This window comes from Brachionichthys hirsutus, chromosome 7 (assembly GCF_040956055.1).
Source record: "Brachionichthys hirsutus isolate HB-005 chromosome 7, CSIRO-AGI_Bhir_v1, whole genome shotgun sequence".
Lineage (NCBI taxonomy): Eukaryota > Metazoa > Chordata > Actinopteri > Lophiiformes > Brachionichthyidae > Brachionichthys > Brachionichthys hirsutus.
Genome location: NC_090903.1, coordinates 2,028,281 through 2,055,339, shown reverse-complemented (window position 1 = coordinate 2,055,339; position 27,059 = coordinate 2,028,281). Strand labels below are relative to the sequence as shown.

The window sequence follows — 27,059 nt, the reverse complement described above, 5'->3', positions numbered from 1 at the left end:
GACAGGTATCATTTGATGATACCATCGATGCCTTTGCTGCAAGGAAGTCCAGACGTGTAACATTTTAAATGTAAGCTATCATGGCAAAATTATTTGCTATGTATCTGTTTTACATTGTTTGTGTGGAAGCTCTTAATCTGAACAGTAACCCTGTTTTATTTCTGTTTATTTATTAGGTTCCGAGAACGAAGGTTCAAGGAACCTATTGTTTTTTGAGAAATTATTATTATTATTATTTTCAAATGGCTTTTTGAGGCACTTCCCGGGCACCTAGAGGTGTCGAAACCATATAGGAGTGTCACATCTGGTGTCTAGTTTCTAAATCTGGAATTTGATTGGAATTGTATATGGATTGGGGGCTCCATAGCGCCACCTGAAGTCGGCTTTTCTCCGAAAAGGTGCTCGGATCGTCGCGAAATCCGAGTACGTCGTACCTCTGGGGGTCCCGAGGCTAGTAAATATTTTTGAGATTTTATACGCAGACAGGAAGTCAGCCATCTTGGACGGCGTGCGAAAATTTGAAATGTACGAACGCGTTTTTGAGGACTTTAGGATCGACGAAAACCCACGAAACTTTACGTGCGGGTTCGCAACGGTACTTACGAGGATTTGATTGTGTAATTTTAACGTTATGTCGCATATTGGCTCTTTGGCGCCCCCTTGATTGTTTTTCCCTTGTAGCGTAGCTTTGACCCCCTCAACATACGCGAAAACTCTTGAAAATCGGTCAGGAGACGGACATCTCCCAACTTGACCGGCTCGTAAAGCGATTGCTCTCGGCGTGTTTCGGGGGCTCCAGAGCGCCCCCTAACGCACGGGAGGCCGTAGTTTGAACGTAGTTTGTCCGATAGTCACGAAATTTGGGGGTAACGTCCAAATCGTCCTTCCAGACATATTTGTAATTGGCTTTCTGTAGCCCCGCCCACCCGGATGTCGGCCATATTGGATTATGTACGTTTTTTGGCATACTTTGACGAACTCCTCCCAGACGCTTTATCGGATTCGCGTCCAATTCGGGTGACGTGATCGCCAAGTACCCGCGACGTTAAATTGCGAAGGGATTTTTGATCGATCGAACGATGAGGTCACAGGCCACGTTTGAATGTGCCATTTTACCATTTTAGAGGTCTCGAACTTTGCGATACTCCTCCCAGAGGTTTCGAGATATCGATCTCAAAGTCGGGCGACGGCCTCCCGACTCATTGACGACGCTAAATTGCGAAGCTTTTGTGTTTTCGCCAATCGCTGTTGCCGTGGCGGCCTAGCGAACTTTGATGTTTTGCCGTAACGTGCGTGGCTGTTGGAGCTTCACTTTACACGGTCCGACCGTCTCCAAATTTCACACGCTGGATGAGAGTCCAGACCTGAACTCGAGTACATGCCATTGAGGGTGATAGTCTCAGCGCCACCTACAGGAACAGGAGCATACATTGTCCGATCGGTCCCAAACTTGACACTCTTCGTCAGGGTCACATCTAGAGGACAAACGCGTGTTTCTGACATTCGTGGATTGCGAATAAGCGCGTACCCCAACGTGCGCCAGGCCCCAACGTACGCCGGGTTCGAGGAACCTCTCAAGGCTGCTCGCAGCTTTAATTTAATTTAATTTAATTTTATTTTATTATTATTTGTATTGTATAGCGCAGGCATGGGCAAACTAAGGCCCAGGGGCCATATGCGGCCCGTTGGGCTATTTAATCCGGCCCGCCGAACTTGTCCAAATTATATCATTAAATTAAGTTTTATTATAATTAAACCCCAATCTTTGACCTTTTCCCTGTAATGCTACCTGTAAAAGGCCAAATCATTTCATGTAATGGCTTTTACACATCATTTATATTAGCTCACACAAACACTCCATCCATCTGTTCCTTGCCCGGCCCCTCTGTCAAATTTTAGAACCCATTGTGGCCCGCGAGTCAAAAAGTTTGCCCACCCCTGGTATAGCGTGTGCTAGTTGTTTTGAAGAATAATTAAACTTTTAAGGTCCGTCATATGGCTGTTGTTATTAATGTTTTATATATATAATGTTTGCCGTGGGGGGGGGGCAAAATCATAATCTCGCCTAGGGCACCAAAATGGCTAGGGCCGGCTCTGTGGCCGACTTAATAGTCCTCCCTGAACTCCTCTGTGTGCTCTTCGTCAACGTCTCCAATGGTTACGGGGCTGGTATTTGTGCTACAAATGCTTAGTGGACAGCCATTACTAGGGTTAGAACCAGTCCTCCATTTCCCAGGATGCACTCTGGAGGACGGTGTTTCACACCTCGAACAATGACTGACACCATGTGTGATGCTATTTTCAAGCACAAGTAGAAAGAAAGATGTTTGTGTTCCTGTGTGTTTAGTCTTAGTTCTGTTCTCGTCCAGAGTCCAGTACTTAATACTCACTGATGAATGAATGAATATATTTGTTAGATAGAATGTTAGAGTACAAGTGCAGTCACACAGTAGCATGTATTACAGTACAAATACGTTGTTGCTCGTCTGGCAGAACTGTACTGCCTTACATGGTTCAATTAGTTTGAACGTAGCCGTACCTACAAAAACCTGCCGTACGTACAAATACCTGCCGTACCTACAAAAGCCTGCCGTACGTACAAATACCTGCCGTACCTACAAAAACCTGCCGTACCTACAAATACCTGCCGTACGTACAAAAACCTGCCGTACCTACAAAAACCTGCCGTACCTACAAATACCTGCCGTACGTACAAAAACCTGCCGTACCTACATATACCTGCCGTACGTACAAATACCTGCCGTACGTACAAATACCTGCCGTACCTACACAAACCTGCCGTACCTACAAAAACCTGCCGTACGTACAAAAACCTGCCGTACCTACAAATACCTGCCGTACCTACAAAAACCTGCCGTACGTACAAAAACCTGCCGTACCTACAAATACCTGCCGTACGTACAAAAACCTGCCGTACCTACAAAAACCTGCCGTACCTACAAATACCTGCCGTACGTACAAAAACCTGCCGTACCTACAAATACCTGCCGTACCTACAAAAACCTGCCGTACATACAAAAACCTGCCGTACGTACAAAAACCTGCCGTACCTACAAATACCTGCCGTACGTACAAAAACCTGCCGTACCTACAAAAACCTGCCGTACCTACAAATACCTGCCGTACGTACAAAAACCTGCCGTACCTACAAAAACCTGCCGTACCTACAAAAACCTGCCGTACCTACAAATACCTGCCGTACATACAAAAACCTGCCGTACCTACATATACCTGCCGTACGTACAAATACCTGCCTTACGTACAAATACCTGCCGTACCTACACAAACCTGCCGTACGTACAAAAACCTGCCGTACCTACAAAAACCTGCCGTACGTACAAATACCTGCCGTACCTACAAATACCTGCCGTACGTACAAAAACCTGCCGTACCTACAAAAACCTGCCGTACCTACAAATACCTGCCGTACGTACAAAAACCTGCCGTACCTACAAATACCTGCCGTACCTACAAAAACCTGCCGTACATACAAAAACCTGCCGTACGTACAAAAACCTGCCGTACCTACAAATACCTGCCGTACGTACAAAAACCTGCCGTACCTACAAAAACCTGCCGTACCTACAAATACCTGCCGTACGTACAAAAACCTGCCGTACCTACAAAAACCTGCCGTACCTACAAAAACCTGCCGTACCTACAAATACCTGCCGTACATACAAAAACCTGCCGTACCTACATATACCTGCCGTACGTACAAATACCTGCCTTACGTACAAATACCTGCCGTACCTACACAAACCTGCCGTACGTACAAAAACCTGCCGTACCTACAAAAACCTGCCGTACGTACAAATACCTGCCGTACCTACAAAAACCTGCCGTACGTACAAAAACCTGCCGTACCTACATATACCTGCCGTACGTACAAATACCTGCCTTACGTACAAATACCTGCCGTACCTACACAAACCTGCCGTACGTACAAAAACCTGCCGTACCTACAAAAACCTGCCGTACGTACAAATACCTGCCGTACCTACAAAAACCTGCCGTACGTACAAAAACCTGCCGTTTGTACAAAAACCTGCCGTACCTACAAATACCTTCCGTATGTACAAAAACCTGCCGTACCTACAAAAACCTGCCGTACGTACAAATACCTGCCGTACGTACAAAAACATGCCGTACCTACAAAAACCTGCCGTACGTACAAAAACCTGCCGTACGCACAAAATTCAGCTTCAGATCTTTCTGACAAGCCTCTGTTTGTTTCTGTGTGCGAAGAACTCATGTTAAGAACCCCGAGCGTAAAGTGTGAGACGTCTCACCCCTCACCCCTCTAGCACATACTGCTAGAGCCCCCCCCACAATGCCTCTGCACGCCACTGATTATGCAACCGTTTAACCTTAGGCTTTAATCGAAGGCTGGAGAGGCGGCAATAAGAATGATTCAGCGGTTTAAAGTAGAGTTGGATGAGCGACCTGTCAGGAAACAGACACACCCAAATCACGCGATGGAGGTCGACCACCGGGCAGTCCTTCCTTTGTTAGCAGCACGCTACGTCAGTTGTGTCAGGCTTTTCTGCTTCTACGGAAGCTCTTTTTGGACTCCATCCATGGATACACAGACCCATTAGGAAGGTCAGCTTCACAGTGAGTTGTGTTACTAACCTTAACCCTAACCGATTCATTTAAAGCTTATTTGAAATTCAAAATAAAAAACTAAAATATTGTTTGACAAACTGACAGCATATCTTGTCTTCCACATACAAAGCGGCTTGGAGAGTAATGTAATACCTACACAACATTTTACATGCAAAAAAACAAATTTCAGATTTCTGAAATCTAAAAGCATTTGTTTCGTGACAAGAAATCTCTGATAGATGAGCGGAATGCGCTGGCATTCCGGTTTTCTTGTGCTTTTCTGGTGTCAGTTCTTGATTAGATTGTAAAGCCACTTTTTAATGGTCTGGGAATCGAAGGCATTTTTACTCGGTCTCAGGGCGGACCCAGGATTTTTGATCAAGACCGGGCGAGACCGGGCCAGTACTCCTGTGGTTGGGGAATGCAGAATGCAGCTGCTGTGCTGCCTTCCAGGTCACACCTGGAGGGACACCTGGAGGGACACACCCCCTGATCACAGAGAGTAGACGGACACGCTGCGCCCTCAAAAATTAGCCATTAAAAATCTCATCAAACTCCTTAATCATTAAGTTTGATTTCCAAAAGCACAAGAACGTCATCTGCAAAACGACATGTAGCGAAGACACTCTGCAGCGTGTAAATCCTGCAGCGCACTGCTCAGAGAAACCGCTGGAACGAGAGGAACAGGGACACGTAAAGGAACCACAAATCAGCTGCACTGGGGAAGCCAATCAGGACGTGCAATCAAAGACGGCTGCTCAGAACAATTATCACTTCTGAAAAGAACATTGGTTGTCTGTCTCTGTTCTGGTAAAAGTTCTGTGTTGTTGTGAAAGTTCGTGGCTCTGCGCCTAAGTTGGCTGGCAAAGCACCAAAATGCAAAATGTCAAAGTTAAAGACCCATGTTCAAGAAAATTACGTTAAAAATACATTGCTGAAAAGAAAAGCGTTATTTTGTCACACTTCATTTAATTTCAGCGACTTTTTCTTTAAAACCTCCTTTATAAAGTGACGTTTGTCGTGGCTTGTCAGAACAGTTCAGGTTTAATAAGTATGATTGAATAATTCGTAGAAGTGAAACAACGAATTTGATGTGTTGCATTTTGCTGGTTAATGAAAAACGTTACTGGTTATTTTCATTTTGTTCTGTTTGGTTGTGATTTCTCTTTGATACGTTCCGTCTCAGTCCGGTCCTGTCGCGACCCCCAAATGTCTCGGTCTTGTCTCAGTCTCGCTACTCTTTAGTCCCAATAATGTCTTGATGTCGGTCGGTGTGTTCTCGACTATAACACTGGAATTCAGAAACATGACTTTAATGTTCAAGCACAGGCAGTCAGTCCAAACCAGCAGGCAATTAGACAAGTCCCAGGAAACAGGCAGACGGACATTTGTTGCTGCAGCCGACGCTCACTCATCCGTCTAGTTTCGTTGTTGCACGGTACTGTGTACTTGTACTGCGATGACAATGACAATAAAAGCATTCCATTCCGTTCCGTTCCGATGCAGTGCAGCTGATTAGGAGACGAGCAGCAGGTGTCCAGAGCAGCACAGGTGACGTGAATGAGCTGATTACAGGCGTGGCAGTCAGAGCAGAGAGGGTAGAGCAGGAGGGCGGAGCTACGGGAAGCAGGAAGCTGTGGCCGGGTTCCTGACTTGTAAAAGTCTTCAACAATCCAGTTATAAAACTCACTCTACTGTTGAACATGTAAACATGATTTACTGCAGATGTCTTATCCAACAAAGTCATTTCTTCAAAATAAATTCATAAATCAAAGATCTGCAGGACAAATGTTAAACGTTCTGACTTTGTTGTTCTTTTTGTCATGTTGGATGAAATCCGTCTTTTGCCTCATCCAGCCTCTCAGACATCAGTAACCAGTAAACCGATCCATCATGGCTGTCAACGTCCCCGTTGCTACAACGTAATTGTAGCATTTATATTATTTTATAATGTAAAATACTGCAGTAAAGTACAGAGCTACAGAAAACAGACCAGCCAGGATATTGTGCCCCCAAGCAGGAATAAATAATTACTCCTTATTTAAAATAATTATAATTATTTGACAACTGACGTAGATAGGCAATCCTACAAACAGCCCAAGGGAGAAATAAAGGAGATAATTTCCCGGTATTTACATCTCCATGCTCAAATAAAACGTCATGCGTGAGGATAACGACTCACCTTTAGGACAAGAGAGGGGTGACTCACCCATGAATTCAATATGTAAATGAAGATGCACCTGTCCTGTTGTCAGGTCATCTAGTCTTCTGACTCACTGCAGAATAAGGATGCTTGATATTTCATAATCATGATCTTTATTCGTGGAGAAGATGAATCACGGTGACTCTTCCTGTTTCTGATTACTTCCGTCGTCACTGAGACTCCTTCTGCTTATTTTACAACAACGCGTACATTCATCCTTCATTGTCCCAACCGCTTAATCCGGTATCGGGTCGCGGGCCAAGCCGGAGCCAATCCCAGCGGTCAATGGGCGAGAGGCAGGGGACACCCTGGACAAGCCGCCAGTTCATTGCAGGGCAACACAGAGACACACAATCAGCCACACACACACCTACGGACAATTTAGTGTCACCAATCCACCTGAGCTGCATGTCTTTGGTGGTGGGAGAAAGCCGGAGAACCCGGAGAGAACCTGGAGAGAACCCACGCAGACACGGGGAGAACATGCAAACTCCTCACAGAATGGCCACAGGTCGGAGACGAACCAGCGACCATCTCGCTGTGAGGCAACAGTGCTTACCACAGCGCCACCGAGCCGCCCTACGCGTACATTTAAGTTAGATAAAATAAATAAGTAAAATGGCGTTTTGGATTTGGCTCGCTGTTCAACCGTCCATTCTGTTACCAGATGTTTGACAACATAGCAGAAAACCAGCTTTTCCTCTGGAACTCATGACACATCTTCTTCTTTTGACTCAGACAATCCGCGGGTCCATCATGGCCGTCAACGTCCCCGGAGTGATCGCCATCGTGTTCTTCTACCTGCTGGTCCTCGGGACCGGCATCTGGGCTTCTTTCAGGTCCAAGAGGAAGCAGAGGAGAAGTGGAGCCACTGGAATGGAGATGGTCCTGCTGGGGAACCGGAGCATCAACCTGGTGGTGGGGGTCTTCACCATGACCGGTGAGCAGAGAACACAGCTTATAAAATGAACTAAACTATGACTATGTTGGTGCAGTTCTACACCTCCATCATGGAGTCTGTCCTCACCTCCTCCATCACCGTGTGGTACGCTGGCGCCCCCACCAGGGACAGACACAGACTGTAGTGCATTGTACGTGCTGCGGAGAAGGTGATTGGCTAGAAGCTGCCATCGCTCCAGGACCTGCATGTCTCCAGGACTCGGAGTCGTGCAGGTCGGATCACAGCCGACCCTTCTCACCCTGGACACGGACTCTTTGACCCTCTCCCCTCGGGCAGGAGGCTACGGTCCATCCGGACCAGAACCTCCCGCCACAAGAACAGCTTCTTCCCCTCGGCTATAAGACTCATGAACAATCAATAATTCTGTCTCGAACTCATGAACATTTTACAACCGGTAACTTGCACTACACTTATTTGTCGTTACCTTGTGTTACATGTTGAAAAGTTCCTAGACTGTGAACCCTCATTGACAATTAAGATATTCTGACCTGATTCGGATTTCTGGGAAATCAAACTGCACTGTTGGTGCGCCCACTTATGTAAGGCCATTGTTTGAAGAAAACAAAATGTACTGCATTTATATACAGGCTTCTTTGCTGTAGAGGTTGGGAGGAAGGATAATTTGTTCAGCCCAGTTTTGTATATTTCTCATGTCTGAAGTCTGATAAAAGTTTTCACTTGAACTTTGCTCAAAAGTCAAATGTTTGAGGAGAAATTGTGGAAAGTCTGCAAATGAGTAAATTTATCTGGAAAAACTGGTGAGAAAATCAGCATATGTTGTTGTTGGTTTGAAGTCCAGCCATGAACTATCGACACATTTTCTGTCCGCTTCAGTCTTTTGTCCATGAATTAACTGTCTGTTCATCCGTCCTGCAGCTACGTGGATTGGAGGAAACTTCATTAACGGTGTAGTTGAGATGATGTGTACACCGTCCATGGGACTGATCAGGGTAATACTTCTGTTCCTGTCATACAGCTCAACGTTTATCATTGGTAAGACTTTTGGTAAGAATACTGTATGATAACAGAAAGAGAAAAAGAAACTCACATCGGCCTTGGCATGTTGTAACGTTTTCTCCGCCATCAGTTACTCAGTTGTATTTACTTCCCTTCAGACGGTTGAGCTGCTTGAAGTCAATTTCTTTACGTTTCCACACCCAAGCCAGATGAAATGAAGAATGTTGAACAGTAAAGGTTAAAGGACGCTCCTCCCTGTAGTCTTGTGCTCTCTCTCCCTCTGTTTGTCCCTCTTTCTGTCTCTGTCTGCAGGTCCTTCTGTCCGTGGTGCTGCAGAACCTGGACCTGTGTCCCTCAGCTCTGATGTCCATATCGCTAGCATTAGCATTTATCGCTTTATCGAGCAGCTCTTTAGTCAGTATCTTCGTGTTACGTTATGTTTTCATGTCACTCTATCTATAGAACCAAAAAATGAATTGAATTGATAGAATTGACACTTCATTTCTTCATGAAGGTTTAGGAAGTCATGTCATTGCAATGGCTAATTGTAAGAGTTTAAACCGCTAATCTTGCAGAATTTATTTTAGTAGAAGGATTTTAGCTTTCCTATGTCCAAAAAATGTATTGCATTAATCCTTAATTTAGCATTTTGCTGTATTTGATCTTTACACCTTGGATTTCATTTTCATGTCTTAACAAAGGAGGTCTGGTATTTATCAAACCGATGAGAGACAGAAACTGTGTGACGATGCTGGACCCATTCCATTTCAAGTACGGAAAAGTGATAACGGCTGGAATGAGCTTGATCTCACTTGGTGTTGATTTAGCCTGGGTGGCTACAACGCTCTTTAGTTTAGGTACCTTTGTAACATTTATATTTGAGATGGAATCAGGCAACATTCACACAAAGACTGAGGATAAACACTCTTTTGCTTTTGACAGGAGGAACCATGAGCGTGGTTCTGGATCTGTCCTTCTCTCTTTGTATCTGGATCTCTGCTGCTGTTGTCATCACCTACACCCTGATGGGGGGGCTCTACTCGGTGGCCTACACAGACGTTATACAGCTGGTCCTCATACTGCTCGGCATGGTTAGTAACCGTGTAAATAACAGACATCAAAAGTCCAAGGGACTTTTTTTATTCATGTTTTATATAATTTCTTTTTGTCTGTCAGTCGATCTGCGTCCCCTTTGTTATGACGAGTCCTCACACCGTGGACATCAGCCAGACGCTGATGAACAACACCTTAAACGCTCCCTGGATTGGACAACCGGAGCTGAAGAAGATCTGGATCATGATTGATGACTTCTTGTTCTTAGTAAGGAATCAACAATGCATCTTCTTTTTAAAAAAAATATAATTCAGTCTAGTCCCTTTGTGATGATCATAATCAGATAATTAATTTGTTGATACCTTGAAGGCATTTGCAGGTTTGTCATACCAGTGCTTCCACCAGAGGATCCTTTCAGCTTCTTCCGCAACCTCAGCGAAGCTGACATGTTTTGCTGCAGCTTTCTTCATACTCGTATTTGGAATACCTCCTGTACTGCTTGGAGCAGCCGTTGCATCCACAGGTAAATGTGCTGAACCCGGGAAACAAACATGAAGTACAATGATAAATAACAGCAGATTAGTTCCACAGAAAATACCCAGTTGATGACTCGCTGGCCGACCACCCAACTGTAGAGGAAGTAACAAAAGCCATCAGACGCCTAGCTAGCACCAAAGAACGCGATACTGACTCCATCCCAGCTGAGGTCTATGCATCTGTGTGGTGTTTAATCACCGTAATAAAAGACTTAGCCGGGGAGCTCATGTGCTTCAGTCGGGTACTTTATTCTTCCCATTCACAACCTTTCATTTCCGCCTTCGCACATTCCTACAGCGCCCCCTAGGTTCGGATCTGCTTAACAGAACACAACGTTTCCCTTTTCCTTGAAGGAATTACTTCCACACACAGAATAACGAATCATTTTTGTAAGGTAACAGCATTTTGTAACAACAACAAATCTCGACTGCTTAACAATCATAAATGAACAACAGGGATATGAAATTATAAGTATGAAAGAAGTGTCGAACAGGATGATATGTAGAACAAACAAATAAACAGTAACTTGTTTTTTGTATTCACATCCTGTAACCAAGTTCACTTTTTAGAAGAAGCAATACCTCTGTGCATAATCATATTTCCTTATCTAACAAATCCTGTCAGCCAATTTGGTTTATTTCTTGTTCTCTTGCTCTGCCTTGGAACTAGCTCTGGTACATGATGGTGTACATTCTCAGGCACCATAAACTCATCAAAAGTAGCATTGTTGACATTTCCACTATCCATGGCAGTTAGAGCTTCCTTAGGGAGGGATGCTAGCTTGGATGCATTCCATTTCCGTCCATCACTGAGCAGGTAAGTGTTTGGTCCCACTTTCTTGATAACTGTCAGGGGTTCAGTGAATCTGGACGATCCCTTTGGAACATGTTCTGGTCTCCGGACACGCACAGTGTCGTTTATCTGGAACCTCGGTACTCTTGCACCAAACTTTCTGTCTGTGTATTCTTTGCTCTTTTGTTGCTTTTGTTTTACTGTTTCTTCCACTTGTGTGTGTGTTTTGACTTTGTGTGAGACAGGGAGTACATGTAGTTTTGTACGCATCTTTCTGCGTCTCAGCAACTCAAATGGTGTAGCTCCTGTTGTAGCGTGTTGCGTGGCACGATAGTTCTGTAAGAACTCTGTTACAGTTTGTTTCCATGGTCTGTGCATTCTGTTGGCAGTCTGTAAACATTCTTTAAGCACTCTGTTGAATCTTTCAATGGCTCTGTTAGCTCTCGGATAATACACACTGGAGCACAGGTGCTTTATCTCTCTCTCCCTCAGAAAAGACAGTAGTTAGAAACTGAATAACCACTTCCGTAGTGACAGTGGGTGCAAATGCTACTTCAGGCCACTTACTATAGTAATCAGTAAGAGTAATGGCATAGCGACAGTCCCATGTAGCATGGTCGAAAGGACCTGTGATGTCAATTCCCACTTTTTCCCATGGGCCATTTGGAAGATCCACAGGTATGAGTGGTGCAGGCGCAGTTTTCACAGTCTTATCAGAATACTGGCATGACACGCATGAAGCGATTATGTTGTGTACGTAAGTATCCATTTGTGGCCACCAATACAGCTCACGCAGTCTCTGTTTTGTGCGTACCAGTCCTTGGTGTCCTTCATGAGCCAGATCTATCACTCTGGATCTGAGTGAAACAGGAACAATCAAGCGATCTGTGCCCCTCATGATAAGTGAGTCATCAACAGCCAGTTCATCTCTTACATTGAAGTATGAAGCGAGTTCCGGTGTCACATTCTTCCGGCATTTGGGCCAGCCCGTCTGGATCTGACGTCTCAGCTGTGTCAGTTCAGGGCATGTTTCACAGGCCGCAGTGAATTCCGGCAGGGAGATGGCATGCAACGAATCCTGGAAGATAGCAGCAACCATGTCCGGCACCTCCGCAGCATCCCCTGTAGAGGAAAGTGGAATTCTGGAAAGACAGTCAGCTGTCACATTCTGCTTGCCTGGATGGTGAGTGACATCATAAGTGAAACAAAGCAGTCTAGCGGACCATCGTGCAATTCTCAGTCCAGCACGACCAGTCCCTCTGGATGTCAGGAGGAATGTAAGAGCTTGGTGGTTTGTGCGCAGTGTGAAGTGACGTCCCCACAGGTAGGTTCTCCATCTCTCCACTGCCCAGACACATGCAAGAGCTTCCCGTTCGATAGTAGAGTACTTCCTTTCAGCAGGAGAAAGGGTCCTGGATGCAAAGGCAACAATTCTCTCTGTGTTATCTGGGTGAAGCTGGGTGAGCACAGCCCCTAGCCCATAGTTAGAAGCATCTGTTGTCACTTGAGTAGGCAGATCAGGGTCATATAGTGCCAGAGCAGGGCTCTCCACTATCAGTCTTTTAATTTCAGTGAAACTGGACTCAGCCTCAGCAGTCCAGATGAACCTCAGGTCAGTAGCATCCTTGAGAGCAGCACGTAGTGGTTCAACAACAGTAGCAAAGTCAGGAATGAACTTACTATACCACGATGCAAGACCAAGGAAGGATCTCAGGGAGTGTGCATCATGTGGTGCAGGTGCATGAGTCACTGCAATGACTCGGTCTTTGTCAGGGTGGAGTCCATCTCCGGATATCGTATGTCCTAGGAAAGACAAAGTTTTCTGATTGAATTTACATTTAGTCATGTTCAACTTGAGTCCCGCCTCATTCAAGGCATTCAGCACCCTCTTTAAATTGGCATCTTGTTCCTGCCGGTTAGTGCCATAGCATATGATGTCATCCAGGTAGGCTTGAACTCCTGGAAGGCCAGACAGTATAGTAGACATCATCTTCTGGAATGCTGATAGAGCTGAAGCGAGGCCAAAGGGAACACGGCAGAACCTGAAAAGTCCCTCGTGGGTGATAAACGCAGTTATATCACGGCTATCTGGGTGAAGCAGCAGTTGGTGATATGCAGAGGCAAGGTCAATAGTAGAAAAGACAGTAGCCCCTCGCAAATTGGTCAGCAGTTCATCCATGTGAGGCAAGGGGTAGCAGTCACAGACAATCGATTTATTTGGCTCCCTCAGGTCAACACACATGCGAAGCTTTCCTCCGCCTCGTCTCTGGGTGACTACGATGGGTGAGACCCACGGAGATGCATCAATTCGTTCAATTATGCCTCTGTCTTGTAGGTCTTTGAGCTCCTCAGTAACAGCTTGTCTTACTGAGAACGGAAGTCTCCTCAATTTCTGCTGAACTGGAATAGCATGTGGCTTCAGTTGTATTTTGTGCACAAAGCCTTTTGCACATCCAACTTCTCGTACAGTCAGTGGCATCGTTACTGGCAATGCATGCTCAGGATCAGGTGAACCATTTGGGTTAGCAGCAGGGGTTACTTTGTTACCCTCAATACACATACGCAGAGCAACGAACAGGTTTAACCCAAGTAAAGCAGCACCTGACTCACCAATCACAAATGAGCATTCAGCCGAATGTCCCTCATGAGACACTGTTGCACGTAATTAACCCACTACTGGTATTTTCTCCTTAGAATATGTGCACAGGGTGACAGTAGACGTAGTGAGATCACATGTCGAAAAATACTTTTGGTATATGCTCACAGGAAGAATAGAAACGGATGAGCCTGTATCAACAATTAGCTCAACATCATGTGAATGTTCATTAGCATCAACATGCACAGTACAGCTTATCTTATCCTGGACAGCATCATTCATGTAAAGTACAGTCAGTTCATTGATCAATACTTCACGCACCTCTTTTTGTCCAGACCGACAAACTTTGGCAAAATGTCCAATTCTTCCACATGAATTGCACTTGACTTTGGCTGCAGGGCAGGATGGCTTGTTAGCCAAGTGGCTAGTAGAACCGCAACGGTAGCATGAGCGATTTTTACCGCCGTTTGAAGTTGTAGCAGGCGCAATCCTCTGAGCCATTTTCTTCTTCCCCCACGGCCGGGTGTCCCGCGGTTGCGAGCGAATGGCTCTCACCTGTGCAGCAGCCATGTTGTCAGAAAAAACGTCCGCGTTACGTAATCCAGTCTCGATCTGCAAAGCTAATGTAGTAGCCTTAGCTAGGTTCAAGTCCGCTTCCAGCAGCAGTCTGTCCCGTATGCGCGTATTGGCAACACGCTCTATCATCTGATCACGAAGCATCTGCTCCTCCATCTCTCCAAACTCACAAGCACGAGTTGGCGCAGCGCAGCTAAGAACTTGTTCACCGTCTCATCAGGCCTCTGTGCTCTCTGGCGGAATTTGTGACGTTCTGCAATCACGTTTTCTTTGGGAACGAAATGCTTTCTCAGTCCCTCAACAGCCGAAGCATAAGTAGTACCTGTATCCGGCAAAGCGTAAAACAGTCTCTGACCCTCTGTCCCAAGGGCATGGAGAAGAACGGCGCGCCTCCTAGCATCGGGCCAGCTATCCCCCGTAGCTCCGATGACTAGCATGTAGTTCTCGAACATCTTCAACCACGTCGTAAAAGCGATAGTAGGTTCGCCTGGGCACGGCATGAAAGGTGCAGGTAAAGGTACAGAAACTGCCATCCTCGTCGCCAAAAATGTGGTGTTTAATCACCGTAATAAAATACTTAGCCGGGGAGCTCATGTGCTTCAGTTGGGTACTTTATTCTTCCCATTCACAACCTTTCATTTCCGCCTTCGCACATTCCTACAGCGCCCCCTAGGTTTTGATCTGCATAACAGAACACAACAATCTGGTGGCCCAAGATTGAGTTACAACCTCAAAAGCATGTTCAGTTCCATGTGGACTCAACAAGAGCTGCCACAGGATCTCAAAGATGCTTTGATCATCCGCCTCTGCAAGTGCAAAGGCAACAGAAACACCTTTGACAATGACCGTGGCAATTCCCTGCTCTCCATTGTTGGGCTGTCGAATGTCATGGCCAAATAACCCTAAGAAGTTTATCGCGATGGTCCAGCACTTCCACAACGGCATGCAGTGCAGGAAGTGACAAGAAGTCCCAGCCATTTCCCATCACCAATAGAGTACCGTAATTGCTGAACTATTATGCGCACCTGTGAAAAAGCCGCACCCACTGAATTAAAAAATATATATATTTTGTACTAAAATAAGCCGCACATATTCGTAAGCCGCAAGTGCATTGAGACAAATGATATTTAACGGAACACGGCTCGTAACGATATCCGCAGCAGGTCTCCAAGGTGAACAGCGTCTGGCATGTTAGAATAAGGGAAGTCGGCAAATCAGATCCGTAACTTCGGGATAAGGATTGGCTCTAAGGGCTGGGTCGGTCGGGCTGGGGTGCGAAGCGGGGCTGGGCTCGAGCCGCGGCTGGGGGAGCAGTCGCCCCGTCGCCCTCCCCTCTCCGCCCGTCGGAGGCTGCGCGGCGCGCGCGCCTGGCGGGGTGTCCCCGTCCCCCTTGCCCCCGTGCCCCTCATCCTCCGTCCGCGGGAGCGTGGTGCGGCAGGGGTGGGGACGCCCGGGAGGTTGAGGGGGTGGGTTCCTTCCCCGCTATGCGACGCGTCCGACGCCGCGTAGCGGATGGCGGACAGGCGGCGGGGACCGGGTACGGCGGTCCGGCGGCGGCGACTCTGGACGAGCGCCGGGCCCTTCTCGCGGATCTCCCCAGCTCCGCGCAAGCGGGGCTTTCCCTCCGGGCGGGCGGGCGTTCATTTTGTAACGAAAATAAATAGGCTCTAATGAAACACGGCTCGTAAAGAAGGTGGGAAAATATACGTAAATTTGCTGCGTCGTTGCATAAACCGCAAGGTTCAAAATATTGGAAAAAAGTAGCGGCTTGTACACCGGGAATTACGGTAAAGCAGGCCGGTGGACCGGCCCCCACTCTGTTCAGCATGATATTCTCTGCCGTGCTTTGCGACGCCTTCTGAGACAGAGACATCGGTGTTAAATCCACAGTCAAACTGACGGGAAACTCTTCAATGCTTGGAGGCTGCAGGAACAGACCAAAGTGCATGAAGACGCTGTCTGCCATTTTCTCTTTGCCTTGAACGCCATTACTCAATCAGACATGCAGCGAAGCACAGACCTGTTGTCCAAAGCCTGATGATATCCACCAAGAAGACGGAAGTCCTGCACCGGCCAGCGCCAGCAGCTCCCTAAGTAGCGCCAGTGATTTTCATTGGTAGGCAAGTTTGTCCACCTCAAGAGGACTGTTGTGCTCTGTTAATATAAATAAGGAAGTAGCCTAAAGATTTGCCAGAGCCAGCTCAGCCTTCGGCAGACTGGACAAAGTATGGGAGCGAAGCGCTCAAAGTGTACGGAGCGGTAGTCCTACCATCCCTGCGCTACGGTTGTGAAACGTGGACTGTCAGCATGCCAAGCAACTCAATGCCTTCCACATGAGCTGCATCAGAACTCTGCTCTGAATCAAGTGTCAGGAAAGCATCCCAAACATCGAAGTGCTCCAGCGAGCTGAGATGGAGAGCATCCACACCATGCTCCTGCCATCCCAGCTCCAGTGAGTTGGCCATGTCCACCTCATGGACAACTTTCGCCTTCCAAAGAGACTGATGTACAGCCAGTTATCTACGGGCAAGTGCTCAGTCAACCAATCAATGCTCTGCTACAAGACTCAGACCATCCTGTCTGGCGGTTCCTCATTAGTTATGGGGTGACCGAGTTCAAAGACCAACGCAACAGGAACAAAGAACAGAAACACCAGCGCAGAAAAGGCCGTGAGAGTTCAGCCTCCCAGCTTAGGTCAGCCATGCACAAACCCTGCCCCCACTGAGACAGACTCTTTTGGGTGAGGATAGGCCTGATCAGCCGCCTTCACACTTATTCCACCCAAAGCATCATGAAGTCAAGGTCATCTTCGCATGTTTGCGAACTTCAGTTAAATCTGTGAGTAAATCTACAGTAGAGCCATTACTTTGAATGAAATTGTTACTTCTCCGGACAAAAGGATTTTGAAACGTAGGTTTTGTGTAATGGGCTGGTAGGACCCAAATGCAGCGTAACTCAAACTATGGCAGTTAGTCACAAGAACATGTACAATGTACGAACTGGTAAGCAATAGTAAGGGCAAAATCAATGTTTGCTTCTTTTGTGTCTCTTCCTCAGACTGGAACCAGACCACCTACGGTTCTCCATCTCCAAATCAACGTGGGGAACCAGGTCTAGTTCTGCCCGTCGCCCTGCAGCACCTCACCCCCACCTTCGTCTCCATCATCGGGATCGGCTGTGTGGCCGCCGCTGTGATGTCATCAGCTGACTCTGCTCTGCTTTCAGCAGCTTCTGTCTTCGCCTCCAACATTTACAAGACTATCCTGAGACCTCAGGTAAAACACACACAGAAAACCCAAAGATTACCTGAGCCATAACTCAATAAATAAATTAGTGAAGGTGTGAGAATTTAAAAAAGGAAGAAGTGGAAGGCAGGAGAAAGTAAATTATATAAAAACTGGCATGACGGAGAAAAACAGTAGAAAGACAAAAAGTGAAAAAGATTAGAAACCTGAAACCTTTTGTTCTTTATTTGCTCCTCCAGGCATCAGACCGAGAGCATCGGTGGATTGTCCGGGTTTCCGTGCTGGTTGTGGGTGTGGCTGGAACATCACTCGCCATGCTGAATAACAGTATCATGCCGCTTTGGTTCTTTGGTGCTGAAATGGCCTACATCGTAGTCTTCCCTGAACTCCTCTGTGTCCTCTTCATCAACATGTCCAATGGTTACGGGGCTGTTACGGGCTTATGGGTGGGACTGATGTTAAAACTGCTCAGTGGAGACCCATTACTAGGGTTAGAACCAGTCCTCCATTTCCCAGGATGCACTCTGGAGGACGGTGTTTATGTCCAGTACGCTCCAGTTAAGACCATCTCCATGCTGTCTACCATTGCTGCCATCTTGCTGTTCTCCTACCTGGCTTCTGTCCTCTTCAACAAAGGTGTTCTTCCTGAGAAGTGGGACGTGTTCAAAGTGAAAGCCCAGCATGCACCAGTACCACTGGTACCAGTAGGTGGCGCCACAGAGAGGAATGAGGACATGAACAGCAACAACTGTCAGAATGAGGCATCTCTGCCCTGTGTTAGCACAGCTTGGTAGCATTGCTGTAGTTTGAGTTTTCTCTTTCTTTCTATGTTTTATATTTAAATGTACCATATTAATCTAGCACTGAAATCACAACCTGGAATAAAAAGGGCACAGAAGGCAGAAACTAGTCGCTGAATTTAAGTGTTACCAAATGTTTGTTCTTTGGTTAGAAGTAACATTCAGGAAGTGTAATCTCTCTTTAGGAGGGAAATTCAAGGAGCAACATGAGGTGAGCATCAACAAGCTGTTACCTTTTTCTGCCAGTTTTATGGTGTTAATCTGGATGTCCTACTCTTAAATTTCTACCCTGTTAGTCTAAATTATGAAGAAAGTAAACAACATTTGAAAAAAATCCAAAACATGTTTGATCTATAGACTAAAGTACTGTTTACGTCTGGAGAGACAGATAGATAAGTTTGCTCTTTCACAGAGCAATGGCTAATTTAGTTAAAATAATTTCACCCTGTTAGGTATATAACAACCTACCCAACCAAACCACCCATACTAATTATTATTTAAGTCCTTGAGCTCTACCAATACAAGTACCTGAAGGTTCAATATGTAATTTAACTGACACAAAGTTAAAAACATGAAAAATTATTTTTTCTTCCCACAAAGGTTAGCACACTGAAAAGTCACCAACAGCCAGGAATGACCCAGCTAACAGCCAATCAACAATACCAGATTAAGTAGACACAACAATCTGAATTCGGTGCAACATTTTGTGCTGCTGATTAGCTCCTATCAGAGTACTTCTCTGAGGTTGGAAAGTTAATTCTTCTTGAGAATCTGGAATTGTCCGAGCTGGCTGGTTCAGAATCTGGTTTCATCCACAACCATCAGGTTGCCTGCATCCAGTTCATTCACAGGGGGGGTCAGATTGGTGTGAGTTTCCAAGTGAAGAATTTGCCTTAGGTCTTTTTAGTGCAGGTGAATCTTTACAAGAGAGGGCAAGGTTTATATCCAATTCTCTGTATTGGTTATAGTATAACGGATGGGCTGGGTGACCTGGTCAGCGTTGCAGAGAGCTATGACTAGAGTACGTGTGACAGAAAAAGAGAAAAGGCAGTGAGGCTGAGAGAGAGAGTTCTTCTTGGTGGAGAAGGTGGAGAAGAAGGACCTTCAAACAGGTGAGGACATAAACAAACACTTTGACTGCAGCAGTGTCCACATGAATAATGGTCTGTCTATGTGTGGCCCTGCGATGAACCGGCGGCTTGTCCAGGGTGTGCCCCGCCTCTCGTCTGTTCACTGCTGGGCTAAGCTGCAGCAAGACCCGCCACCCGGTACCGGACAAAGCGGTTCGATTGTCTGAGTTTGGTCTTTATTTGTCTCTAGGAGGCAGCGAGGCTAAAGGAATTGCAACACACACACACACAAACACACACACACACACACACGTACAATTTTAGGAAACCTTCTGAAAACATGTAGCTCATTGTGTAGTTTATGTAGTTTACCAATACATTACTCGACACTACATTCAGTAGTCACCATTTCAAACTGAATAAATGTAATTGTAGATTTCTGAAACTGTAGTTTCTACTTGTGAAGATGAAACTCTCACGGTTTCATGACCTGGATGGAGGAGAAACTCCTGAAATGTCATCTGTCTTCTTTATTCAGACAGTAAATCAGACATTGCCAAGTGGGGAGGCCGGTCAACCAGCAGAGGAAATTATATAATTATAAATAGAGTATGTCTCTGTGTGCATAAGTCAGTCAACTCGTCCCTATAGCAACAATTCAGGGGAAGAAGTCAGAATTACCAGCTAAGCATGCAATGTCTGGTGAGTTCAACCTGAAACCAGCTTTTCCACTTTGGCTAATTATGCTGTAGAACATCGATCCAACCAATACTTAAAATATTCCTTATCTGAAGTACTGTCCCTCTTTTCACTCAGTCGAGCCCGTCAACCGATCCATCATGGCCGTCAACGTCCCCGGAGTGATCGTGATGGTCTTCTTCTACCTGCTGGTCCTCGGGACCGGCATCTGGGCTTCCTTCAGGTCCAAAAGGAAGCAGAAGAAAAGCGGAGCCACTGGAATGGAGATGGTCCTGCTGGGAAACCGGAGCATCAACTGGGTGGTGGGGGTCTTCACCATGACCGGTGAGCAGAGTCGAGCTAACAGTCCTAGCATGGAAGCTCTGGCATTAGGATAATTAGGTAAACAACATGTGATTTAATCTTCAAACGTAATTTACAAAAATAGAACTAGATGAAAAAGTTATAACTTAATTTTCACAAAGACAACCTTCAAACCTATAATAGCCATAAAGTGCCGTGCGTCTCTTAGGGAGTCCAAAAATGTGAAAACCTCCTGTTGCATAATCTGAAAGTTATTTATTACAGAGATTATTGAGGGAACCAGACCAGAGAGGAAAGTGGGACATGGGGGTGGGATGGACAGGAGACAGAAACGGAGAGCATCTAAAGGGGATGGAGAGAATGAGCCACAAAAAAATAGAGTGCAAAACTCATCAGAGCTACGATCCTCACGATGATCACAACGTAGAATCGGTCATCAGAAACCTCTCTTCTCCATCCAATAAATGAACGTTTGTCTGCTTTGAACTTCATGTGTGCTAATCCACCCTGTAGCTACATGGGTAGGAGGAGGCTTCATTGCTGGCATAACTGAGATGACGTACACGCCCTCCATGGGACTCACCTGGACGAGTGTGGTGGTGATGGCTTACAGCTCCTCTTTTATCGCTGGTAAGAGATTCAAACGACGTCACAGGAAACGAAGCCGGAACTTAAAACCGTCTGAATTAGTTTGACACCGCTTCGTGCCGTGAGACTGATGAATGTGTTTCCAGCCTTCGGTCCGTTCTATATGCACCTCCCTTGAGATGGATACGCTGAACATTTACAGGGTACAACTCACCCCTGTTGCACAAATAGAGGCTTCTATTTAATGTTCACACATCTTCTGCACTTTAACCTTCAGCCGTCCACCTTGTGAAGTGAGGGAGACAGAAAGTCAGTCAATGATTGTAGATACACAACTTGACCCAGACGAATGACTGAAAGTCCAATCATGCTGGTCTGTGGATGCTGAAGTGTCCTGGAAGAACGCCAGACCTTACTGATATGTAATCAATTAAAAGACAATAGTAATCATGTATCACATTAGGTTCTGAACACGATCAATCAAAACAAAATGCACTTCTGACTTTAGAGATGTATTAAAGACTTTAGAGATCTCTTACGAATCCGAATCGGTGATTCTAATGATGGTAAAGTTATAATCAGCAGCAAATGAATGGCTAGTCTATAATCCATTCATGTAGCGAGTAAAGTACCACAGCAGGTGAAACTGATTGATCGTCACTCAATGGACAGATTGACGTCACTCATTTTTGTCTGACTTGTAGAATACGGTGACGAGTGCCTTGTTTTGAGCGGTGGAGATATAATGTCAATGTATTTCTCTATTTTTTCTTCTTTTATAGATTTGGTCTTTGTATGTAATTGTTTGATCTTTCCTTCATTAATTGAAGGCGGTTTGCTGTTTGCCAAACCACTGAGAGAAAGAAGCTGTGTGACGATGCTGGACCCGTTCCATTACAAGTATGGGAAGGAAATAACAGCTGTACTGAGCCTGGCTTCACTTTTTACTGATCTGACCTGGGTACCCTCGACGCTAATTGGTTTAGGTACTTTAGCCACGCAGCATTGAGATTCATTTTACAAACACTAGTTTTTTTAATTTGAATGGCACCTTTTTTTCTCAGGAGGAATCATGAGTGTGGTCCTGGACTTGCCGTTCTCTCTTTGCGTCTGGATCTCTGCTGCTGTGGCCATCACCTACACCCTGATGGGGGGGCTCTACTCGGTGGCCTACACAGACGTCATACAGCTGGTCCTCATATTTGTGGGCTTGGTGAGTTTGTTATACTAGTTTTTAGTTTGAATGCTTCTGGCCCTGTTTTAAGAAGACACACCAATGACTTTGTCTTTGTCTGTTAGTGGGTCTGTGCTCCATTTGTAATGACGAGTCCTTCCACCGTGGACATCAGTCAGACGCTGATGAACAACACCTTACATGCTCCCTGGATTGGGCAACCGGAGCTGAAGAAGATCTGGATTATAATTGATAACTTCTTATTCTTTGTAAGGAAGCTATAATTATCCCGTCAAATAAAACATAACCCTATCGTTATATAAATGCCAATGTTAAACATTTTTACCTTCAATGATTCAATCATTTTAAAAGCAGAGGCCTTTGCACATCAAAAGTTGAAAAAGGCTTTGCTCGAGGCCGAGAGCAGATTTATTTGAGTCTTTGTCATATCTACGCAATAATGATAAACGAGGATCTTGTTTACTTTGAAGGCATTGGGGGGTTCAGGATATCAGACCTTTCACCAGAGGAACTTGTCGGCTTCTTCTCCAGCTACAGCCAAGTTCACGTCCATTGCTGCTGGCTTCATCATATTTATATTTGGTATACCTCCTATACTGATTGGGGCAGCGGCTGCATCCACAGGTAGGCTCTTGGATCCTACATGTGATGTACAAACCAATGCCCTTACAATACTTGTTTCCACATTTATATTGCGATAAATGAATGCCCTGCATCTGTAAACACCAAAGAATGAGAAAAAGAAAGTATAAAACAATCACATCGTCACTTTGCACAGTCCCTCATCTAGCATAGATACATTTCAATTCAAACACAATTTTATTTCTTTCACGGCACCAGATCAGAATAGAAAGTCATCTCAAGGCACTTTACAGGAGTAGCAGGGAAGACCTGCAGGAGGAAAATAGAACCCAACTTGCCCCACAAGAGCAAAAATGTTCCTTTAACAGGCAGAAACCTTGAACAGAACTTAAGGCTAATGATTTTTTTGATTTAACCTGCATTTAACATAGTCTGCCCTCATCGTAGGCGGACATCTGTCTGGACCAGTTGGGCTGAGAAACGGAGGGGGACAGAGATAAAAAGAGAGTTATCGAGAGACAGAGAAAAGAGGAGTAGACAACGATTTACAATACAACCAGTGGTTCAAAACATATAAGCTGCTGATATACAGGAAATACCAAAACTAACACTTATGAATGCTAATGCTGGTTGTGCTGGTAATTGTTGGACAGTCACGGGTCCAGGTTCTGCAACAAAATGGACAGAAGGACCTGCAGAGTGAGGCAGAAAGAGGGACAAACAGAAGCAAAGAGAGCACACGAGTATGGCAAAGACAGAGGACATTGTGGCATGTTTTTATAAAATGTGAATGTGTGATGTTTTGGGCCAAGAACCAGTACTTCAGGTTTATTTCGATTTAATAGGACGTTCTTGGCCATCGAGGATTTAATGTCCATCGGGCATGTTTGATGTCTAACTTAGTGGTTGGTTAGTCTGGTTGAACTGACAGGTATAATTGTGTATCATCTGCATAGCAGTATTTCCTCATAATGTTACCTAAGGGAAGAATATAGAGCATGAATAAAATATTCCTGCAGATCTCAATATCTAACTTCTGTGTACGGAGAGTATTTATCATGAACATCTGCAAATTGAGATCTATCAGATAAATATGACCTAAACTGTTAAGTTCCAGTAAGGAAGTAGTAGGAATGAGGTCCCCAGAATACAGAGACAGAGATGAAAAACAGTTCAAAGTCGGGCTGCACGATATGGCATCAAACCAATATCTCGATATGTTTTGGCTATAACAACAGGTATAGATTATATCTTAATATTCTGATTTCTCCTCTAAATCCCTACATATATGTTAAATTCAACCCTTTGATGCATTAAATGACACGAGTGTAATCATTGAAGCAGACCCTTCATCATTAGCATCAGTGCCTTTTTATAAATGAATTTTGAAACCGAGGTAGTGAAATTTCCATATGATATGAAGTAATGATTGTTTAAAAAAAAATCCTTATGTGAACCTATTAACATAATGAAAGAGACATTTACTGAGAGATCATTTTTGTGTCGGTACCCAGACTGGAACCAGACCACCTACGGTTCTCCGTCTCCGTATGAACGTGGAGAAGCAGGTCTAGTTCTGCCCGTCGCCCTGCAGCACCTCACCCCCACCTTCATCTCCATCATTGGGCTTGGATGTGTCGCGGCTGCTGTGATGTCATCAGCTGACTCTGCTCTGCTTTCAGCAGCTTCTGTCTTTACCTCCAATATTTACAAGAACATTCTGAGGACGAAGGTATAAACATGTACTTGTTTCAATCTTGGTTTTTTTGGTCCAATTATTATGACGACAGTATCTCATTAGCTTCTTGGAAGACATGTCTTTAAATGGTATTCATGTCACTTTATACTTTACTGTCACACACAGGGAAATTGATTTGCAGGGTGCAGACAAGGACAACAACACAAGATGGCAGCACAATAAAAGCCTCAATGAATTAACTAAATTAAAAACCTAGATAAGAAGAATCCAGAGCTTGTATCGACTGTACAGCACTTTTTTCATTTTCCTGTTTAAAGCATTGGCCTGTAATTTTGCTGTTTATTTATAAATGTTCAGAGAAACTTCACACATTTCTTTGCACAGTTGTATTATCTAAGAAAGTCAATTAACCTTTCTGTAAAACACTTCCTGTAAATTTCATTTCTACAACACAAGATCATAATAGAAAGTTATCTCAGGGCTTTACAGAATTAGCAGGGAAACACAGAACCCAACTTGACCCACAAGAGCAAGAACTTTGGCAAAAGAGGCAAGGAAAAACTTCCCTTAAACAGGCAGAAACCTTGGACAGAACCTATACCAGGGGTGGGCAAACGTTTTGACTCGCGGGCCACAATGGGTTCTAAAATTTGACAGAGGGGCTGGACCAAGAACGGATGGATGGAGTGTTTGTGTGAGCTAATATAAATGACACATGAAAGCTATTGCAGTAAAGGATTTGACCTTTTACAGGTAGCATTACAGGGAAAAAGTCAAATGAATGAGGTTTAATTATAATACAATTTTATTTAATGATATAATTTGGACAAGCTCGGCGGGCCGGATTAAATAGCCCAACGGGCCGCATATGGCCCTCGGGCCTGGGTTTGCCCATGCCTGACCTAGGCTCATGGTGGACGGCCATCTGTCTGGACCTGCTGGGTCGAGAGAGAGAGAGAGAGAGAGAGAGAGAGAGAGAGAGAGAGATTTCTGATTTCTTTTGTGAAGTCTTCTGTGGGTACATTTCTCTTCATGATGTCCTTGATTATCTTCCTGGCAGTATTGAATGTATCTTCTCAGAAGTCCCGGTTCACCATTAGAATAGAATAGAATAGCATAGAATAGAATAGAATAGAATAGCATAGAATAGAATAGAATAGAATAGCATAGAATAGAATAGCATAGAATAGAATAGCATAGAATAGAATAGAATAGAATAGAATAGAATAGCACGTTATTGTCATTTCACACAGTGTTGACAATCTCAGTGTATCTCTGTGTCAGAGCACATGTATGTTTGCTGCCCAGTGGCAGAAAAAATAGGATGTCCACCCTTTTTGGGATTAGAGAGCCGGAAAGTAAAAATGGAATGAAAGCATAGTTGTAAATAGAGGTCGGCCAGAGAGTTATTTAAAGGAAGCTTCCGTCCTTTTGTGTTAAGCTGGTCTTCCCCTTCTCTTTCTTCTTCAGGCATCAGACAGAGAGATCCAGTTGGTGATCCGTGTTTCTGTGGTGGTCGTGGGTGTGGTTGGAACGTCCCTCTCTACCCTGAAGAACAGCGTCATAGTGTTCTGGTTCATTGGTGCAGAAATAGCCTTCATCATGATCTTCCCTCAACTCCTCTGTGTCCTTTATTTTAATATCTCCAATGGTTACGGGGCTGTTATGGGCTTATTGGTGGGATTTCCATTAAGACTGCTGAGTGGAGAGCCATCACTTGGGTTAGAACCAGTCCTCCATTTCCCAGGATGCACTCTGGAGGACGGTGTTTATGTCCAGTACGCTCCAGTTAAGACCATCTCCATGCTGTCTACCATTGCTGCCATCTTGCTGTTCTCCTACCTGGCTTCTGTCCTCTTCAACAAAGGTGTTCTTCCTGAGAAGTGGGACGTGTTCAAAGTGAAAGCCCAGCATGCACCAGTACCACTGGCACCAGTAGGTGGCGCCATAGAGGACGATGAGGGCAATTAACCCAAATAATCCTCAGGGTGAAGGGTCACAGCCAATGATCAGTGCACGTTGTCCATCTCTATTTTAATCAGCATCTGTTGTCTATTAGTTGCTAAGATATGACTGTATTCCTGAATTGATCATGACTGTAATCTGATCCAGTACAGAGAAATGACTCGTCAATCTATTCTCAGTTTGCGGCGTCATTGTTCTTTCTACACGCTCCGCCTCCTGACTCATCTTTTCAGGTTTGGCTTCTTGTAATTCGGCACAGCAATAATTAGTGTCGTTAGTGCATCCTGTTTCACATGTAGTCAAATCCAGGAGTTGATTTAGAAGGTGACGCGGCAATGACTCATCACAGTACCACAATATATTTGATACTGAAATGGAGATGGTGCCCACACTTTATGTCAGCTGAGCCACAATTGTGGAATGCTTTGTGGATTCTTAGGAAGAAATGAAGATGACCATATTTTAGTAGTAGTCGTAGTGATTTTATTTCAGTCAGTATCTTAACTCAAAAAGAAATAAAATGAAATGAAACAACAGAACAATGTTTAGGCTGAAGTGAAACCATCATTAAAGTCAAACCCTGATTACAACTTGACTACGATTAAAAGC

General features: G+C 44.9%; 2 protein-coding genes across 2 annotated transcripts; both read left to right on the top strand.

The window, feature by feature from the left end:
• The first annotated feature begins 7,588 nt into the window (after nucleotides 1–7,588).
• Nucleotides 7,589–18,343, top strand: LOC137895990 (high-affinity choline transporter 1-like). Its single transcript, XM_068741518.1, has 8 exons — nucleotides 7,589–7,772; nucleotides 8,670–8,786; nucleotides 9,452–9,607; nucleotides 9,693–9,841; nucleotides 9,927–10,070; nucleotides 10,173–10,326; nucleotides 17,362–17,579; nucleotides 17,789–18,343. Exons 1-8 carry the CDS (start codon nucleotides 7,589–7,591, stop codon nucleotides 18,341–18,343), a joined length of 1,677 nt encoding a protein of 558 aa, XP_068597619.1.
• A 1,915-nt stretch (nucleotides 18,344–20,258) lies between these two features.
• LOC137895660 (high-affinity choline transporter 1-like) lies at nucleotides 20,259–26,456 on the top strand. Its single transcript, XM_068741151.1, has 8 exons — nucleotides 20,259–20,442; nucleotides 20,935–21,051; nucleotides 21,840–21,995; nucleotides 22,074–22,222; nucleotides 22,309–22,452; nucleotides 22,675–22,828; nucleotides 24,301–24,518; nucleotides 25,956–26,456. Exons 1-8 carry the CDS (start codon nucleotides 20,259–20,261, stop codon nucleotides 26,454–26,456), a joined length of 1,623 nt encoding a protein of 540 aa, XP_068597252.1.
• Nucleotides 26,457–27,059: the final 603 nt, after the last annotated feature.

Coding starts and splice junctions, on each gene's coding strand:
- LOC137895990 (XM_068741518.1), top strand. CDS start 7,589: ATGGCCGTCAACGTCCCCGGAGTGATCGCCATCGTGTTCTTCTACCTG. Junction 9,608..9,692: donor TACAACGCTCTTTAGTTTAG/GTACCTTTGTAA, acceptor TGCTTTTGACAG/GAGGAACCATGAGCGTGGTT. Junction 10,327..17,361: donor AGCAGCCGTTGCATCCACAG/GTAAATGTGCTG, acceptor TCTCTTCCTCAG/ACTGGAACCAGACCACCTAC.
- LOC137895660 (XM_068741151.1), top strand. CDS start 20,259: ATGGCCGTCAACGTCCCCGGAGTGATCGTGATGGTCTTCTTCTACCTG. Junction 21,052..21,839: donor CAGCTCCTCTTTTATCGCTG/GTAAGAGATTCA, acceptor CATTAATTGAAG/GCGGTTTGCTGTTTGCCAAA. Junction 22,829..24,300: donor GGCAGCGGCTGCATCCACAG/GTAGGCTCTTGG, acceptor GTCGGTACCCAG/ACTGGAACCAGACCACCTAC.